General features: G+C 53.2%; 7 protein-coding genes across 7 annotated transcripts; 3 read left to right on the forward strand and 4 right to left on the reverse strand.

Annotated features, from left to right (window-relative positions):
* Positions 1–554: 554 nt before the first annotated feature.
* Positions 555–1,731, reverse strand: AYO20_03495 (hypothetical protein; the record flags this gene model as incomplete). The annotated part of the gene is made up of 3 exons (XM_022641798.1): positions 555–1,051; positions 1,241–1,493; positions 1,690–1,731. 3 exons carry the CDS (start codon positions 1,729–1,731, stop codon positions 555–557), a joined length of 792 nt encoding a protein of 263 aa, XP_022502331.1.
* Positions 1,732–2,825: 1,094 nt separating this feature from the next.
* On the forward strand, positions 2,826–3,622 carry AYO20_03496 (hypothetical protein; the record flags this gene model as incomplete). Its single annotated transcript, XM_022641799.1, has 2 exons — positions 2,826–3,250; positions 3,313–3,622. The coding sequence occupies 2 exons, from the start codon at positions 2,826–2,828 to the stop codon at positions 3,620–3,622; spliced, it is 735 nt and encodes a 244-aa protein (XP_022502332.1).
* Positions 3,623–4,221: 599 nt separating this feature from the next.
* AYO20_03497 (hypothetical protein) lies at positions 4,222–5,676 on the reverse strand (the record flags this gene model as incomplete). Its single annotated transcript, XM_022641800.1, has 1 exon — positions 4,222–5,676. The coding sequence occupies one exon, from the start codon at positions 5,674–5,676 to the stop codon at positions 4,222–4,224; it is 1,455 nt and encodes a 484-aa protein (XP_022502333.1).
* A 1,631-nt stretch (positions 5,677–7,307) lies between these two features.
* On the forward strand, positions 7,308–8,018 carry AYO20_03498 (hypothetical protein; the record flags this gene model as incomplete). Its single annotated transcript, XM_022641801.1, has 1 exon — positions 7,308–8,018. The coding sequence occupies one exon, from the start codon at positions 7,308–7,310 to the stop codon at positions 8,016–8,018; it is 711 nt and encodes a 236-aa protein (XP_022502334.1).
* A 624-nt stretch (positions 8,019–8,642) lies between these two features.
* On the reverse strand, positions 8,643–9,101 carry AYO20_03499 (hypothetical protein; the record flags this gene model as incomplete). The annotated part of the gene is made up of 2 exons (XM_022641802.1): positions 8,643–8,762; positions 8,907–9,101. The coding sequence occupies 2 exons, from the start codon at positions 9,099–9,101 to the stop codon at positions 8,643–8,645; spliced, it is 315 nt and encodes a 104-aa protein (XP_022502335.1).
* Positions 9,102–10,386: 1,285 nt separating this feature from the next.
* AYO20_03500 (hypothetical protein) lies at positions 10,387–11,781 on the forward strand (the record flags this gene model as incomplete). The annotated part of the gene is made up of 1 exon (XM_022641803.1): positions 10,387–11,781. The coding sequence occupies one exon, from the start codon at positions 10,387–10,389 to the stop codon at positions 11,779–11,781; it is 1,395 nt and encodes a 464-aa protein (XP_022502336.1).
* Positions 11,782–13,331: 1,550 nt separating this feature from the next.
* Positions 13,332–14,248, reverse strand: AYO20_03501 (hypothetical protein; the record flags this gene model as incomplete). Its single annotated transcript, XM_022641804.1, has 2 exons — positions 13,332–13,604; positions 13,781–14,248. The coding sequence occupies 2 exons, from the start codon at positions 14,246–14,248 to the stop codon at positions 13,332–13,334; spliced, it is 741 nt and encodes a 246-aa protein (XP_022502337.1).
* Between the last annotated feature and the right edge of the window lie 329 nt (positions 14,249–14,577).

Here is a 14,577-nt window from a genome sequence, read left to right on the forward strand (position 1 = left end):
ATTATGGTCTCTTGAACGGTATCAGTCAGCGTTCTGCTGAATGCCTTCTCACAGTTCCAACCAGGTCAACACGATGTCTGCTCGAGTTTCTGCGATTGCCGCTGGCTGCTTCGCACTGAGACTCCCTGGAGGTACGAAGCAGATTGCAAGGAATTCACAGCATGAGCCTAGCTACACGACAGTCCTCTCGGAGGATTACCACTGCCTTCCTCAAAATCTCCTGTTCAGGAGTGGTCATACTGTGACGTTGACCAAAACGTCTACGCCAGATGTTGTGGTGCTCCCACTTGAATGCCTTTGAGCATTTCCGGGCAGCAGTCGCCGCAAATGGCACATCTTTTATGCACTCTCAATCCAGCAAACCGCGAGCTTACGCAGTCCTGTGTAGTACCGGTCTCATACAGGACGAACTAGGCCAACGAGTTGACGAGGAGTGGCGCTACGACCAACTGCGCTGCTATCTCCAGCTTTCTTGTATTCTTTTATATCGGCATTTCTAGCTCAAGGCAACCAAGCATCAATGGCTTGCCGGTGTATATTGTGCCAGGGAGTTCTCAGGATTGTTTCTTCTCCACTTTCACCAACGCATCAGCACAAGCCTTTGCTCCTTTTGCAATGAAACTCGAATCCTGGCCGCCCAGGATATAACCCACGCCCAAGTCATGCACCGCCCAGCCGTGGATCGTGGGATTGTCGTAAACCCCGCCCAGTCCCATGATCTTGCCGTGCTTCTTGCACGCCTGACTCACTTTCTCCATCGCGGCCTTGTACACCGGGCTGTCAAACTGCGAGGGAATGCCGAGCTCGATGGACAAGTCATTGGACCCGACGAGGAGCACGTCGACGCCTGGGACGGAGGCGATGGCGTCGAGGTTTTCCAGAGCCTCCTGGGTTTCGATCATGACGATGACGGTCGAGCCCAGGTCGTTGGATTCGGAGATCACGACGGAGTGTGGCTGGGCCGCGTATGCGAACTGGGGGAGTTGCCCGGTCATCGAACGTTTTCCGACTGGCGGGTATTTCGATATGGAGACGGCGGATTCGGCCTCAGCTATGTGATCGGTCACAAAGGAATCCAAGTTTTTTTGATGAAAAGGTGGGAGCAAGGAGAAAAGAAAGGCGCCAAAGCCTCAAAAAGAGACATGCTTCAGGGCATTCGTGGATGAGGGGCCACTTGTGTGCGCGTGTGCAAAACATGGGTGGTTCAAATATAGCCGCCACTCATTCCCTTGACACGTACCTCTCGTGCTCACATGGGGGAAAATGACGCCCATGGCTCCTCCGTCCAAGACCTTCTGGACGAATCCGTCACCGCATTGATACGGGACTCTCACGAACGGAGTTATCCCTGCCAACAGACCCGTCGTGCAAAGCTGGCTGGCATCGCTGACGGACAAGGTCGAATGCTCGAGGTCGATGAAGAGTGTGTCGAAGCCGGCCGAGGCTGCAATCTGCACGACCGACGCCGACGGCGTGAGTTTGATCCCGAATGCCTGTGCTCATACACCTGGCTGGTTATGATGACTTGTTCGTCTCAAAGGGGGGTCTCGACAATGTTGTTCTGGACGTGGTCGGCAAAGCAAAGATGGGGGAGGAAGAGGAGATGAAGAGGTGCTCAGAGGGACTGGAGAATGCGAGATCGAGAGACAGGGAATTGGGGGATGACTATACCTTGCACACATGACCTACTTGCCGGAGGCGATATAGATTATTTGGGAAGATTGTCGGCATGGTCTGTTATGTTGCTCGTGTTTTTTTTTTTCTTTTCCTCGAGTATGCTTTGCTCACCCTCCAGCCTTGTAGCCCCGTCAATCTAGGTGTGCTCAGATTCCAAGAACGATGGCGATATACTTGACTCGAGGGGAGGAAGAATCCCCACTCTGCCGAGACCATATGGTCTTGCATATAAATCAACAATGTTCTCCTCCATCTCCCACATCAATCAGTAACTCCTCCATTGAGGGCTTTTCCTTCGCGGCCGGCCCTTCCCCGCGTGCCCCGAGGGTAAAAAACTCAATGGGTGGAAAAAAAAAGGGGTTGGAGTTGGAGAGACTCGCCTCCTCCATGGGCATGTATCGTGGAGAAGTGCGAGCTTGAAACGACCAGTATTCTGGTTCAATGATGCTTCCGATCAAGCATCCTCCGAGCCTCCCCTCGGGGAGAGTTGTTCCGAGAGGGTGCGCAGCCTGGTCTCTCCCTCCCAAGTCACTTTCCTAAGCAAAGCCAGAGGAAGGAGTGGGTCGGAGATCATGGGCCTGTGGTCACTCACTGGGTCGGCGGGTGCATCCTCTGCCCTCTGCTGCAGCAAACTCCTAGAGGTAGGGATGTACTGGTAGAGTATGTGATGTCGCTTCCAAAGGGGGACTCTGCGGTTTCGCTGGATCATTTTTCCGAGCTTTTGCTTGCTCTGGAGGCCTCGTTGACTCCCTGGCTCCCTGACTCCCTGGTTCCCGTCCACTTACGGCAGGTACGCGGCAGAAGAAGCCCTACGTCATCAATTCATCTCGCCCTGGTGGCCCTTGCGCAATCATTGAACAAAGTCTCAGCCGCAGGGCGCTCAGCTGTGCCCTCTGTCGTAGCCACTGATGAGAGATTCAAAAGGTCGCTGTTCGTTTTATGTTCTCATTCCTACGATCACGGCGCAGATCTAGCTAATCCACCTGAACCATCTGTCGGGCAGTGTATACACTCACTGCCTCCTTCTGCAAGTATAAGGATTCGCGACCTTTGAATCAGCCCGTCCAGCACGATGCTCGCACTGAGTACACCTGACAACTAGACCGATAGACTGGGTACGAAATAGTCGAGTCCTAATCACCACCACTATGGCCGATCCCGAAACCGGGCAATCGCCCGTCCAAGCCACGACTAACACCACTGAATACACGCCTCTCCTCCCGTCCGACCGCCAGTTCATCTCTGCTCTCCATCAATCGCAGGACTTTATCGCTTGCCACATCGTCAAGATCCACGGCGAAGACAGCTCCGTGTGGAAACTCCGCCACTCGCTGCAGCACTGGTTCTCGTCCAAATGGGGCCACTACTTCGTGATCCTCCTGGTCTCGGCCGATATATGCTGCATCTTTGCCGATTTCCTCATCAGTCTGCACATGTGCGAACATGCCGGGGAGGAAGGGTTCAATTTGAGGGCGTGGCAGCGGGCAAACGACGTGCTTGGATATGCGAGTCTGACCTTCTCGTGTCTGTTCATGGCGGAATTGCTGGGCAGTGTTTTCGCGTTTGGGTTCAGGTAATGAATGCCCTCTATATACTCTTGACAGTCACCCATTAACCTCAATATTTCTGGTGCAGGTACTTTAACAACTCGTTCCACATCTTCGATGCCCTCGTCATCATTGCCGCTTTCATCATCGACGTCCTGCTGCGCGGTCCACTGGAAGAAGCCGGCTCCCTGGTCGTCGTCCTGCGACTCTGGCGCGTGTTCAAGATTATTGAGGAGTTCTCCTCGGGCGCCGAAGACGAAATCGCAGGACTGCAGGAGAAGATTGACGAGCTGGAGCAGGCGAGGGACGACGCCATGAAAGAAAACGAGCAGCTCAAGCACAGGCTGAGGAGTGGGTATAGAAATACCGACGGGGATGGACATGTCGGTGACGGTTGATTGTGGAGTGGCAACTCTACTTTGATGGCCGAGGTCTGCATTCTAGAAGATTGCAAGCATGCCTCTCTTCCGGCGAAGAACCCACGGTGTACGCCATATAGGCGCATACGGCAGGGATGCGTTGGGAAGCATCAGAATACCCCTAATGCAGCACAAGCGAGGAGTTTGTCGGCGAAATACACGGTCCGCTCGACGATCCACAGGTTTTGGTGTCCACCTCTACGAACACAGCTTTGTGTATAAGGACCAACCATGTAATGAATTAGAAGGACATGATATCATGTATTGATACAATGAAGAGTAAAGTTTTTCATTTCATTCTGGGGAGCTCTGTAGATGTATGTGTGTATGTAGCTTGTTTTTCGATACATTTGCAACTGTCTGTCGTCAAAGAGCGCTGAGCCCGGCGGGGACATTTGAAACCAAAGTCCACCCAGCCGTGATCATGACCGTAATGGGGCATGTCCTCCAAGATGGGAAGATCCGACAAAAAAAGGGAAAAACGACAGGGGAAAAAAAAACCAGGCCTATCCGATCGGCGTGGGGGTAGAGCATTCTGAGGCAATAGCCCGGGACGACACTTTCTCCAAGCGAATCGGTCAAGACCGGGCACGGTCGCACTCCTCGATGAACCGGTAAATGCCTTCCAGACCCTCGTAGCCATTGTCGAGTGAGTGGTCGGGATAGCCTTCTCTTGCGGAGATGTTGTTCCGTGGCTGGAAAAAGTACATGGCGGCGACATCTTCGTCGTCATCTAGCAGTTCGCTCTCGTGCAGGCTGGAATAGTCCCGGGGGCTGGACATCCAGGGGTTTTCGGCCAAGGCGTCGTCGATTATTTCAAACGCGTCGGGAGACTTGCTCGTGACCGAAATGTGCGAGAAGCCCTCAGAGACACGTTGGGGTGGGGTGAGCATCTCCTGCCACTCGACGTGGTCTTTCTTGATGCGTTTGACCGGCCGATCGCCGTAACCACAGATGGAGTCCTTGAAGCCTGCTTCACTGGCCGTCTTGCTGGGTGCAAATGGAAACAACAGTGCCATTTCCGTCCCGTTCCTTGCGTCAAAGTCCTCGTCCTGGCCCACCATGCCGCGCTTGATGTTGAGTTCCCGACACAGAGCCTCCACAGTATCTGCGTCGCAGCCAGGGAAGCGGACGCGGAGGGTCGTGCTATCATGCAGGACGATGGGGAGATCGCCCAATGTTGCCAAGTGCTTGAGATCGTTCATGACGGCTGCAAGGTCTTTCAACGCGCGGGCAAAATCAATCGAGAGGTTGGACATGAGCGTGGCGTTGTTCAAGGTGTCCTGTTGGGCCTCGTAGTCACAGGACGTGGTAGAAGGCGAGCGAGGGACACTGGCCAAGGGCCCAATGGCGGTAATAGTAGGAGAAACCTTGAAGTCGATAAAAGACCCGGGTGCAGTCTTTGATGACATGCCCATGGTATGCCTGGCATCTTCCTGAAGGCTAGACACAGCTCGGAAGCGCTTCTCGCCAGTGCGGGGATTGGCTCCGTCGAAACGGGCTTTTTGTCCTGAGAGCCAGAATGCTCGTACAGCCTGCGAGACATTGGTCACCACCTGTGCTTGCGCCGCAGGAGAGTGAGAGAAGTATCTGGCTCCACCGACTCGACCACCTCCTAGTCCATAGCCACCTGCGTGACGGCATAGAGTGCCTCCAGTAAGGTTTGGTCGAAGGGTCGATGCGAAAGGGGCACGGCCAGTCAGTCGCCCTACCGCCGCAGCAGTGCGTGAGGAAGGATGGGATGCACGAGTCGGGCGGGCATTCGGACCAGACTGCGAAGAGTAGTGTCTGGTGTTGTTGAAACCGTGCAATTTTGTGCTATACCAGCGGCTCTGGGTCTGCCGGATCTGTGCGAGGCGGTTGACGGGTTGTTGACGTTGAGAGACACGGGCGTAGGCAGGCTGGACGTCGGCCTCGAGTGGCTTGGTTGCCTGCGGGATCTTGTCACGAATAAACCTCCCCGTCTTCTCGGCAGCGAATTTGACCAGCCTCATGGCCTTGGAGACCAAGAGGTGTCCTCCCGACGACGCCATGATGTTTACCCACCAGGCGGATGGACACTTGTTGACAGTGATGGAGAGGGAGAAATAGAGAACTAGGTAAGTAGGTGGTAGGTCAAGTCATGATGTTGGATGTTGAAGTTGGGGTAAGAGATTCGCCACACAGAGGGGATCGGATTGGATCGGGAGATGATTGGCTGGTGCCTTGAGGGCGTCCAAATATTTCTCCGATTCCGATGCTTGGCCTTCATTACATAAGCCACTGATGGCCATGCACGTGCCATGGCATGGCATTTACATACTTTGTGATGCAATCTCATCTGCTCTGATCGCTGCATGATAAGCTGGCGAGCTTTGCTGAAACGAGAGCGTGGTTGATCAAGCTCACAACACAAGTCAACAACACGCACGGGATCAGCCCCTTTTCAATCCCTAGGCTCTCGATAGACCAGATCGGTGGCGCACACGGCTGGGATTCTGGCGAGTCTGGGAGTCAAAAGTCGCGTCCACATCGGGAGTTGGCACCGTAGCCCAGCACGCCAGCCAAACCATGAGGATAAGGCTGGTTTCGGTAATCTGCGACACGCACGACGCCTTCTTGACTTTTTGTCTCATGGAATTGACAGCATCATGTGTCAAATCTCCCCTGGTCGCCCCCTGCTTGCCGAGTCCCACGAGTCCCAATCCAGCCTCTTGTAAGCGAGAGTTGGGCTCAAACTGGTGTAGCGACAAACGCCAACGCCAGTTGTCCGTCGTGTGGCTTCTCCGTGGGCCTGGCTGGATCAAGGCTGGTTTTGTTCGTCAGTCTTTTTGGTTCGTCTTTTGTTTGCCTATTCTCCCCCGCTCATGAAGCTTGCCGTCATCATCATATTCTCCTTCCTTTGTCTTTGTTCATTTTGCCTTTGGGTTTGCATGGGCTGGCTGCGCCAATCATGCATCTCATTTCCCGTGGCCCCCTCTAAACTCTTTTTTCTCAAATCCCAAGGCTGGAATTGCTTCCACAAAGTCGATAGTTTCCTGCCCGGGTGGGGAAATGGCTTGTCACTCACGAACAGCTCGAACAGCTCCCTGCAGCCTCAACACGGCCTAAAAAGTCTGCCTTTTCGTGTCGCTTGCTGAGTGGTCCCCGAACTGGCAATTCCTAGCCATTCCTGGCCATTCCTGGCCATGCCTCTGCTCCACTGCTGGGACCCTCGCTTCTCCTTTCACCTTCTAGTCGCTGTTAGGAACACCATTTCCCACCCCCAGAATCTTCCCTCTCTCAGCCGCATGGCATCCAGAAGGTTGGATCGTCGAATGATTTCACGTACCCCCTTGCTTGTCGTCTTCCCCTTTCAAGCATGGTTTTCTTGGTGGACCCCGATTCCACCGTCAACGTGGCTAACTAGGATTGAGTCCCGAGAATGGGTTGGGCTAACAAGGTTCCTCCTCTCGTCCACACCGATGTTGATTCATGGCCTAGAAGCACAGGCTCGTGTTCTTTTGGCCCAGCCTAATGAAAGCAAAGAGTTCAAGAAGGCACCTGTTCCCAAGCTTCTTCTCCTCCGTTATCAGGCTTTGACTGTTTCTCTTGCTCTTGACAGTTGCTGCTCAAAACACCTCTGAAGGAGTCTCTGTTCTCATAAGCCCAAGAGATCTCACAAACAAATAATACACAAAACATCATGGAGCAACTAGCTGCTCTCTCCTCGCACAACCCGCGGTGCTTTGCCTCTAAACCTCAGCCTCAGCCTCAACCTCAACCCCGACCTCAACCCCAACCAGAGACGGCCTCTCAATCTGCTGCAAGACTACTATTCAAATCACACTGGAAGCTGAACACAGAGTCATCCCGCGAGGAGCCCAGGTTACGGAGGGTCTTGGGCCATGTATCAGTCTACGACCGAACACGGACCTTTACAAACCAAACACAGCAGACCCAGCAGCAGCCGCCCGCGGCAGAAACAACAAGGCCCGAATCAAACGAGCTCTCGGAATATATCCAACACCAAGTACCTTCGTTCAAGGAATTCCAGGCCGCGCTCGAAGTCCAATTGGCGACGATTGCACAGATCAGAGCCGCGGCGGCACAATACAGCAATGCTGAGGAGTATAGCAGTGAGGAAGAAGATGACAGCGACTATGACAGCTGCGACGGCGAATGGTCTGACAACGAGGACACCTCAGCCGAAAGCGACGACAGCAGCTGCACCGACTACGAGAGCGAGGGCCAACGGTCCGAATGCTCCAGTCCCACCTTCGACTCGGTGCACGCCAAGTATGACACGCAGGACCAAGACGAGCAAGAGGACGATATATGGGCCATTCGTCCTCTGATACCCCTTGTGAGCACCCGCTCCGCAGCGGCTTCGGCTTCGGGGGAGGTGCTTGGGTAGGGCTGAGATCTCTTTGGGGAAACCCATGCTGGCCAGTACTACCGAGTACTCGCTGCTCGTATCTTTTTTCAGCTTCTCGTGTCTGTCGTTCTTGGCGCGGAGTTTTGATGGTTTTGGGGTTTGGAGATTCTCGCTTGGGCTTGTCTCGAGCCAGGCGGCCGCATGGGAAACAAAAGCGCATGTTACTGGATGGACAGATGGAACTTTTCTTTGTTTTTCAGAATTTGGGGGTTTTTGGCCCCTTGTGATACCCAAAAAGGTGTAACTTGGAACTATATACAAGGTGAAATGAATTCTCTGGTCTGGTGCTCGTCAAATGGCTCGACGACGCACACACACAACACACAATATCGCTGCCGACGCTCTCAAGTCGTGCATTTCGGGATTTTTGTCTTGCCGTCTTGTTCTCTACGAGAATCCTTTCGTTCTGTCGTTCTTCTTTTTCAAAATGCCCCAAAGATCATACATAACTGACCACTGCGGGGAAGCTGCTTCGATTCATCTGTCGCCATAACTCCACACGGGTCGCTGTGCCCAGATAACCCGCTCCATCGAAACATTTGGAAACGCCTTTCTTTATTACACCGTTATGTCCTGTTATCATCTTCTGGAATGAGCCAGACTCTAGTGCTTGCTGCCCAACGTCCGGTTATATTCTGAGCTCTCGGCGAACCATTTGGTGCTGTCGAGGGTTGAATTCCGCTTGGAGAAGCGATTGGCCATCCGTCCACCTGATCTGGCAGCCTGGAGAGGAACACCCTTGTTAGCCTTGACTCTTGGCAGAAGAAAGACAGAGTGTGTATGTTACGCGTCAAGCTTGGGGAGGAGGGAGAAAGTTTAAAGAAGCATTCATAGGTAAGAAACCCCTCAAGGTTCGGTAAGACTTACCCCATAAGCCACAGCACCTGCAGTTCCAACAGTCGCCACGGTGAAGATCCCTCTCATGAATTGTCTGTCCTTTGGGGACATGCTGGGGTGGGCTTGATGTGATACGGCTGTCGAAGCATATCGAGCAGGGGAGGTGAGGCGAGGGCCCATGGCCATGACAGAGCGTCGTGAAATGATTTGACGAATGGCGTTCATCTTGGCGGTTTGATGTTGTTGGTTGTATAGAGTAGTAAAACTTGGGGGAAGGAAGACTTGGTTCTGGCTTTTTGTTTTGGAGGAGCTCTCACAGAAGAATTGCAAGGTTGAGTTGAGTTGTTTGTTGGTGTGACCTACCGTGATTCCATCGCAGGCTCATGACGAGGTTTTAACTGTTGCGATCTGGTTGCTCTGGCCAGGCACAGATTTACTTGCCCGACTTCATCCATTGGTGGTGGACAGCATAGAGTGTGGTTACTCTGCAGCCATCAGCACACGGCAATCGATCTTCAGGAACCCAGAACTCAAAAGAACACAGGTATGTAGTGTGATCGCATCACCAGTTCGCAGGTAAAGAGGACGAGTTCTCTGGTGACAGGCACAAAAGGTGATCGACGACGGCGGCCTCCGGGCCATGCCACAACTGGGGACTGGTCTCTCACACTCTGGACGCGAAGATGCGCAGGATCCAAGGCTGAAGGGGGCTGAAAGGGGAATAGGACGGGAGAGAGAAGTGAGTGGCTGATCCAACGGTAGAGGGAAGAATCGAGCCCCACAGGTGGTCAGGCCACGAAGATTTATTCTCGTCATAAACAAAGCATTTCACCCAATTTTGCGGTGGTATATCCGTCATTACAAAAACTCTCGACCTGTCTCATGCCCGGGAGTCTGGAACAATCTCCGCGTGGGTCCAGACCCGTCCGGTAATTTTTCCACGTACTGCAGGTACCGCTACCGAGGCGCAGCATCAATTCTCACACGATTAGTGGTCCACATAATACAGCTAACAGCTTGGCAATACAGCTGCTGGGAGGCGTGGTGTGACCGAGGGGCTCTTACTCACCCTCTGGCAACGCCAACTCTACCCGAACACCCTTCCCTGTACTCCTGACTGGAATTCTCCGGATTTGCTGTGCCGAGTTCCCAACGTCGTCACTCGACTTACTTCTTCTACAACAAACACCAAAATCTCCACCGCTGTCTAAATTCCCTCTTAACACCGTCATTGTGGCCTGACACTCTCCTACCCTCGAACACTACCCGCCCCAGGTCGCCCACAATCACTCCGTTTAGTGCTGAACGACGGTCGCAATCGGGCTGAAGCGAGGACAGCGCCGACAAAAGACTGGTAGACAAACCTCCGAGTCAGCGCTTAGTGGGTTGATTCGGCCATCGCGAGACGGTAATCTTTCGGACCTTGAAGGTCCTGTTGTATGAACAAAGCCTCTGAAACCAAAGGAAACCAACGGGACAGCAAGGCAAAGTAGTCATGTCGGTGGACACAATGCCCTTTCGGCAGCTGTTCCACCAGCAGGACGGCTCTCCTGACTTTGACGGACAACCTGCATTTCAAACTCTGCATCCCCAGCTGGCCATGGTCGTCCCCGACTCGATTGATTTCACGGGGTGGCATGAGATGGACTTCACCACTGCTCCGCTCACTACCACGACTTCGTCACGGGGGACACTGCACTCACACCAACCCCTCGACCAAAAATACTCAACCGCCATGGACAGAGATCAGGATCCGTTGGCGTATCTTCACTCTTCCAATCACCGCCAGGGGTCGACGGGTAGCCTGATGACCTCTTCTTCCCATCAACAGTCTCCCGAGGCACGACGATCCTCAGGAGACATGTACTCTAACAACCAATATTCCTACTCTCAGCTTCTCAACATGGAGGCAAATCTTCCACCCATGAATCAGTCGAGGCTCAGCTCACGCGCTGATGACGATGCAACTATGCTAAACAACGACAACAGTCTCACGACAACATTATCACCTTCAGACTCTGTCAACACCACCCGCTCCATGAGTAACCTGGATCCTATCGCTGCTTCGATAGCATCCAAGACGGATTCAACCGAAAAGCTCTGTCCTCTCATCGCAGGCCAAGTAGACAGCTGCCAGCCACAACGCTGCGGCCCTGACGCCCCTTGCATGAACTTTACCACTCTGCCACCGATTGAGGAGTGCACCTCCGTGCCCTGCATCACGGGGTCGACGACCTCGCCCAGTGAGACCATGATCAGCAACGACAGCATGTCTGTCGAGCTACATCAGCCGCCCAGGTTGAGCTCGAGGACCAACACCAGCACTTCTCGTTCTTCAGCCACCCGACGCTCATCAAGTTCCACCACTGCAACCACCGAGCTGCCTGACACTGTCCCTCTACCTCCTCGAAGAACTTCGGCTACCAACGCTCGCCGTCAAAACCGAACCAGTCCGACCATGACCACAGCTGCGTCATTGGCCTCGGATGACGAGGACGAAGAACAGCCGACTGCGAAGTCCACTGCTCCATCCAAGGCGGATGCCAAACAACGAGCCAAACAAGCTCACTCACTCGTGGAACGCAAGTACCGCGAAAACCTCAATGCCAAAATCTCCCAGTTGCACAACACCCTCCAAGCATCTCATTACGGGCCCAAAGTGGGCGAAGATGGTGAGATCGAAGCCGCGAACTCGGCCAGCGGTCTCCCTCCACCGAAGGTGCGCAAGAGCGATGTGCTGACCGAGGCCATGAACTATGTCAATCAGACTGAAGTCGAAATGCGACACATGGAAAACGAAATCCACAGATTGACTGAAAGAGTTCGGGTATTGGAGAAGCTGGTGCGTTGCGAGGACTGCAGTCTGCTGAAGCAGATGGTGAATCTTCAGGTTCAAGCGGTCTAAATTGCAGAAAACAAGGGGGAATTTGTGAAAGTATTCCCAGGATTTTGTTAGGAGTACCGGCGTTTGGGACGTGGGATGGCCAGGCCGAAGAGCCACGAGAGCCATGAGGGCGGCCATGAGTTCTTTTTCTGGATGAAGTTTTTGGTGATGATTTCCAATTGCAAAGAAATGAGTTGGGCCGCGACCAATTGTGCAATTGTCCTTGTTAGATGTCGCTTATCTTGGGAAACCAAAATGACCTGTTGAGAATGAGAATACTAAAGTACGAGTACCTTGCTGCCCACCGACTCGTATGAATAAGCGGGATGGAAAGCTACGTTTGATCAGTGTATATACATACATACTATACTCATGATATATGTTACCAAGTACTTGGAGATGAGTTTATGAGGAATTATACCATGTAATACCGAAGACATGTACATTGCATTTATACAAGTCCACCGATATGATTTGACACGACTCGTCTACTATATAACTCGTACCGGGTGCACTTGGATGTATTGATTAATTTACTGTTTATCAGAGAAATAGGTTCTCACACAGTCATGGCAGTGTTTTGTTACCGAGTACTCGGTAAATTATCTCTCTTATCTGCCTCGTCGAGATCTATGCAGGTATCTTCTAATTCGGCGAGCGTATAAATGTACACTGGACAGTGAACAGTGGACAGTGTACAATATCTCATATCTCTCTTGAATCCTCTTTTGTCCCGTGTTGCGCCCCGTCGCCCCCCTGCTTGTTCTCCGCCTTGGAAAATGAGTTAAGTACTCGGTACGTGCCATCACCACCACAATCATGACTACGATCACAAAGCAGGCAGGCAGCAGGGCGCAGGGAGCAGGATACCTCGATAATGTGAGATTACCTACGAGGATCGTACGGGTGCGGGTACGCAGTTCGAGTTATGTCATAAAGTGTCATAAAGTGCAATAGTGCATGCTTGTACTCCGTAGTCATATGAGTGACCGCTGACAGACGGGAAAATCGCCCATGGTACGAGAGGTACTTGGTGCGATTAGAGGGGGTTCTTGTACGTACAACCTGTGCCTGGGAGTATGCCTTGCACGTGCGTGAAGTACGAGGTCTACCGCCTTCCATTCCATTCCTGGCTCGGCGTGTTTGACGTGTTTCAACTGCCACGTAGAATCTGACAAACTCGCCGGGTACTAGGTAATTATTATGCAAAGCATGTACCGAGTATGGTAGCTCTGAAATTGGACTGTATTACGCACATCATCTATATGCTCGGTCTGTACATGAGGAACATATGTACCGAGTAAGACAATAACCAAAAAAAGATTTTGATCCTCCGAAGATGAGACGGGGGTAAAGGAAAATTGACGGGGCTTCTTTCTAGCCCCTCCAGACCAGAGTCAGAGACCGCACCTGTTAACTGACCAGCCGCCCTTTTGCGTACATAACCGCAACCCAAGTCTTCCTTCTTTTTTCTTCTTTTTCGGTGGATAGGTGGATCGGTGGACAGGTGGACAGGTGGGCAGGTGGACAGGTGGGCAGGTGGACGAACATAATCTTTTCTGGAGCTTCCTTTACTCAATCTCAATCCTCACGCCCGCGCCTTTCAGGGCCTCCATGTCCTCCAAACTCCGCTTGGGCAGGTCGATGCGCAGCAGGCCGCCGTCGAGCCGGGCCTTGAGCTCCTTCATCTCGACGTCCTCGGGCAGGGTGAAGGTGCGGCGCCACGCGCCCACGCGCCGCTCCGACAGCAGGATCGTGGGCGTCACGTCCGCCAGCGCCTCCTCGTCGAGCGTCTCGTGCGACTTTTCGCGCTGCAGGGGCCCGCCGTCAGTCTCCTCCTGAGGCTGTGGGTTGAACATGAGAGAGAAGGTGTTAGGTTATTTGGTGTTGTAGTGGTATTTGATAGAGAAATGAAGAAGATGGAGAACAAGGGAGGTGGGGGTGGGGATGGGAATGGGGTCATGTGTTATGAAAAGGTAGAGAAGATAGGGGAATTGTGTAAAGGGAAAACAAAACGTACCTTGCCGTGGCCTGTCTCGGTGGCCCATCCATCACCCTCGCCCTCCCACACCTTGTTTCCTTCTCCTTGGTCCAGCAGCCCGATGTTCCTGGGCCGGCTGGCCACGCCCTGCACCAGCAGCGTGTGCGGGCTCATCCACGTAATCACCAAGTCGCTCTTGTTCTCCTCGGTGACGCCGGGAACCTCGATCTCAATGTGGTACGCGCGCACCGTCTCGCGGATATCCGTGGCCGGGGCGAAGGCGGTGCCCGACTTGGGCGCCGACACGCTGCTGGGCGCGTGCGGTCCCTTGAAGTGCGACTGCAGCGTCGCGTGGTGCAGCGACGTGCGCGGGAACTGGAAGTGCGACGGCTGCGACGGGTGTGGCTGCACCGGGTGTTCTGGGTGGCCGAGGGCGGCGGAGACTGGGTCCGTCTCGACGAGGCGGATGATGTAGTTTGAGGGAACCGAGTACGGAAGGCCGGCCATGATTGCTTTTGGTTGTTTGTTGCTGTTACTCTTGTATCTTCTCTTTCCGGCGAGGACTGGGAGAAGTCTGATTCGAACTTTTCGATCGGTACTTGTACCTGTACTTGTAGTGGTTTTCTTGTCCGGAGGAATGGGATCAAAAAGAATAGTAGTGGAGACAAAAGAGTTGATCACAAGCCGGATCAAGGGAATTCTTCCAAAACCTCTAACTTGGTATTTTTCCTTTTCCAAATGGAATTTTATCTCAATGGTGTCGAGATGACTTTTAGAACTCGTAGTCAAAAGAGCGAAGGCGTCTGGGTTTTATAGATCTACCAAAGCAGGTCAGC

Source organism: Fonsecaea nubica (genome assembly GCF_001646965.1).
Source record: "Fonsecaea nubica strain CBS 269.64 chromosome Unknown Scaff16, whole genome shotgun sequence".
NCBI lineage: Eukaryota > Fungi > Ascomycota > Eurotiomycetes > Chaetothyriales > Herpotrichiellaceae > Fonsecaea > Fonsecaea nubica.